Source organism: Diaphorina citri, unplaced genomic scaffold (genome assembly GCF_000475195.1).
Source record: "Diaphorina citri unplaced genomic scaffold, Diaci psyllid genome assembly version 1.1 scaffold7397, whole genome shotgun sequence".
Lineage (NCBI taxonomy): Eukaryota > Metazoa > Arthropoda > Insecta > Hemiptera > Psyllidae > Diaphorina > Diaphorina citri.
The window spans coordinates 1-3,573 of record NW_007384773.1 but is presented as its reverse complement, the minus strand read 5'-3'; the positions used below and the strand labels follow the sequence as shown (position 1 = coordinate 3,573).

Here is a 3,573-nt window from a genome sequence, read left to right as displayed (position 1 = left end):
GCACTCCAGTTTTTGACTTGACTTTTGCGTTTTTTGTTTGCTTTTGAAATTTTTCTAATTTGAAATATTTTATATGATTAGGTATTTAAATATAAAGCTACTGAAATAATTCAAATTACAATAAATTGTGTGTGTAAATCTCTTTACAACACATCAAACACTTTACTGGACTGATTATGGTTTCTCCAAGTCTACAGGTTAGCTGATGAGCAAATTCAGTCCAAGGAATTAACATGACCCCAAAAAAGAAGGTAAAGTATTCACCAATAATTTGTTACTTCACCTTTATTTCTATGGGTTTCCCTTAGTTCCACTGAGACCACTCTACTTCTCATGTCAACTTACTTCCCTATTTGCTCCTTGAGAAGTAAAGGCAGGAATTGTATGGTAAAATGCGGCCCACTTCTCAAACTATTCTCATTAGCCTTTCCCCTCTAGACCAGTGATTCTCAACCGGGGGTACCTACGTGAACCCCTGGGGATACCCAAGAGACCCTCCAGGGGTACGCAAAAAAGAATTGAGTAATGGTGGACAAGCATAACACAAGCAAATTTTGAATTTTGATTGGTTATTGGTGCTGTACAGTCCAAAAAGGTAAGGGATTTTGATCTCAAGGTAGGTACTGAGTGTGTTTAGAACTCAGTACTCTCAGTAGTAATGGTATACATCCACCTAGGAATGGGTACCCAGTACTCATTATGATGGTGTTCATCAGGTTAAATCCAGGTGCCAAAGGGGTATGCGGGCCAAAATAAGGTTGAGAACCACTGCTCTAGACTGATACTGATCAAGCATATAGATCTGTGGTGATTATGAATACCTCCCATTCCTTCTCTTATCTGTCTTTTGACTCATTAAAAACAAGGGGGTACAGATAGGTAGAAGTGATGGTACCTACTTGTGCAGAAGTCATGTTCGTGGAATATTTCTACCAAAGGAACTGGCACAAACAAGCAGTGACCAGTGTTATTATAGGGATAGATTAAATGCTAAAAGGAGTTTTCACAATTAGAGCAATGATTAGTGTTTTTATAGACGTAGGTTAAATACATAGGCTTAGGTTAAATACAAAAAGGAGCTTTTCTTTTCCACGGACTTCTGCATAATTACCAAAGTGATAAGGCAAATGAGGTGTTTACATTCTCGTCATCCAATTATGTTCATTTCCATGCTCACCTCCATAGAATTGAGCTGAGTACAAGTGAGTCATTAGATAGGCTTTCATGAGTGCCCTATAGAAAGAAACATTGTTGCTTTTTGTACAACTTATAGGCTGATGTGGGCTTCCACAGTATTGTCATATTCACTTCTAGACAAAGATACTTTTCTATGAAAGCTTTTGTCCACTCATTTACAAAAGTGTGCTTGTTTTCACACATATTTTATGTCCACTCTCTCCGCAGGTTGGCAAGTCTAGTTCAGAGGCTAGTTCCTCATCCGGATCTAGTGGCAGTGGTTCATCATCATCTTCCTCGGGTTCAAGTTCTGGATCTGGTTCAGATAGCAGCTCTTCAGATTCAGAAAGTTCCAGTAGCACCCATGGAACCGATTCAGATAATAATAAGAAATCTCCCAAGAAAAAAAGTAGTACCCCACCCAGGAATCCTCCACCCAAGCCTGTGCCAGTCAAGGAGACTCAACCAGTCAAGAAAAAAGAGGAACCCCCTCCTAAATTTGCCAAGAAGCCAAGCAATGTACCTCCAACCAAGATGTCTGCTGTCTATTCTTCCGATACTGAGGATGAGGTGGATAGGCGTAAACCTGCAAAACCCAAAGCTTCGGCTACAGCCACACCAAGAACCAAAACCCCTCCTCCTGTTTTGAAAAAGACAACACCTACACCACCCAAGAAAATTACAGATAAAAGACTTTCTGACTCCAAGGCCAAACAGGAAAAAGAAAAGAAAAAGCAAAAGCCCAAGAGTATTTTCAGTCCGGACAACACAAGTGACAGTGATACTCCACCACCTCCCAAGTTGACACCTATGAAGAGTATGGCATCTGCACCAAAGTCTGTATTTAAAGCCAAGGGAGCTAGAACTCCTGCTAGGAAGTTAAGTCAGACAATGAGCAATGGCAAGTCTAGATCAAGTTCTATATCATCAAGATCCAGGTCACGCTCAGCTTCACAAAGCTCTCAATCCTCCAAGTCATCAGGTAGGTAACTCTTTTTAGCTGTTGGATATGTATGGTAGGTACTTACTTATATGGCTAATCTACAGTCATCTTTATAAGTACTTTTGTCAGTATCAGTTATTAGTAGGTGTCAAGGTGATTATTTAAATCCAACAGTTCATTTCATGTTAACTTTGTTCAGTAGGTAATAATGTCATGTTTTGTGATTACCACTGAAATTTACATACTCAAGTGTTAAATGGCATGTCTTGTCCCACTGAAATTTAATGTAAATAAATTTACTCTCCCATTGATTACATTTAAGTTAAGTTGCAAACTAATAGAGACTAAATCTATGCGGACATCCAATTGGTAACACAGTCCCTGTCCCATTGTTATCTAACCCATTCTTTTCTCAACCCTCAGGTTCAACGTCCGATGATAATTTGAAGTCATTAGCTCTCCAGGCCACCCTTCACAAGTTGAAAAACATGATTGTACTTGGAAAAAAAAAAAATTTCACCTGAACCAGATAGGTAAGTATGTATTGGATGCACAAGAACTGAAACTGTCAAGTCACACGAGTCGTGTCGGCTTCAGTCAAAACAAAATCAAAACTAACAGGTGTTTTGTGATTACCACTGAAATTTACATACTCAAGTGTTAAATGGCATGTCTTGTCCCACTGAAATTTAATGTAAATAAATTTACTCTACCATTGATTACATTTAAGTTAAGTTGCAAACTAATAGAGACTAAATCTATGCGGACATCCAATTGGTAACACTGTCCCTGTCCCATTGTTATCTAACCCATTCTTTTCTCAACCTTCAGGTTCAACGTCCGATTCTGAGCATAGTGACAGAAAGGTGAAACCTGCTACTACCAGTAGTGCTCCCAGTACTACTAAATATACCAAGGATAAGGCCAAGCCTGGTCCTAAAGTTGGGTCCACATCAAGTTCTTCCACTGTTACACCATCCCTGACAGCTAATCCTGTGAAGAAGTCAACACCAAATTCAGTTGAGGTGAGTGTACAATCTTTCAATAGGTAGAGATTAATACCTATTTACATGGTTATGAACGCGGATCACATTGCAGTCTGCCCAAACTTAACAAATAACGACAACATAGTATCCAAATATTGGGACGCAAGGAGAAAAATGACATAATAGTCAATCTCAAGCATTAGATAACAACAACAACATGGTTATATTGTTTGCTGAAGCTAAATAGTTGGTACTCACTACTTTTTAATTTTGGAATAAGGTTGATACAGAACTCGTTGAGATACAGGTAAAGTAGAAAAGAATATACTTATTCTGTGAATGAGGCTGGAAATCCCTTTACCCCCACAGTCTAAACGCAGGTTCAAAATTTGATGATCATACTCCCTCTATGTTTTGGTTCATGTTAAAGTCATCAAAAGATTGGACAAACCTACTTGTTTGATTTTT

The 3,573-nt window shown here is 38.7% G+C and overlaps 1 protein-coding gene across 1 annotated transcript; it reads left to right on the top strand.

Annotated features, from left to right (window-relative positions):
- Positions 1–27: 27 nt before the first annotated feature.
- LOC103522208 (suppressor protein SRP40-like) lies at positions 28–3,144 on the top strand (the record flags this gene model as incomplete). The annotated part of the gene is made up of 3 exons (XM_008487311.3): positions 28–251; positions 1,405–2,158; positions 2,951–3,144. Coding segments are annotated over exons 1-3 (966 nt in total), but the record flags the coding sequence as incomplete, so codon positions are not given.
- Between the last annotated feature and the right edge of the window lie 429 nt (positions 3,145–3,573).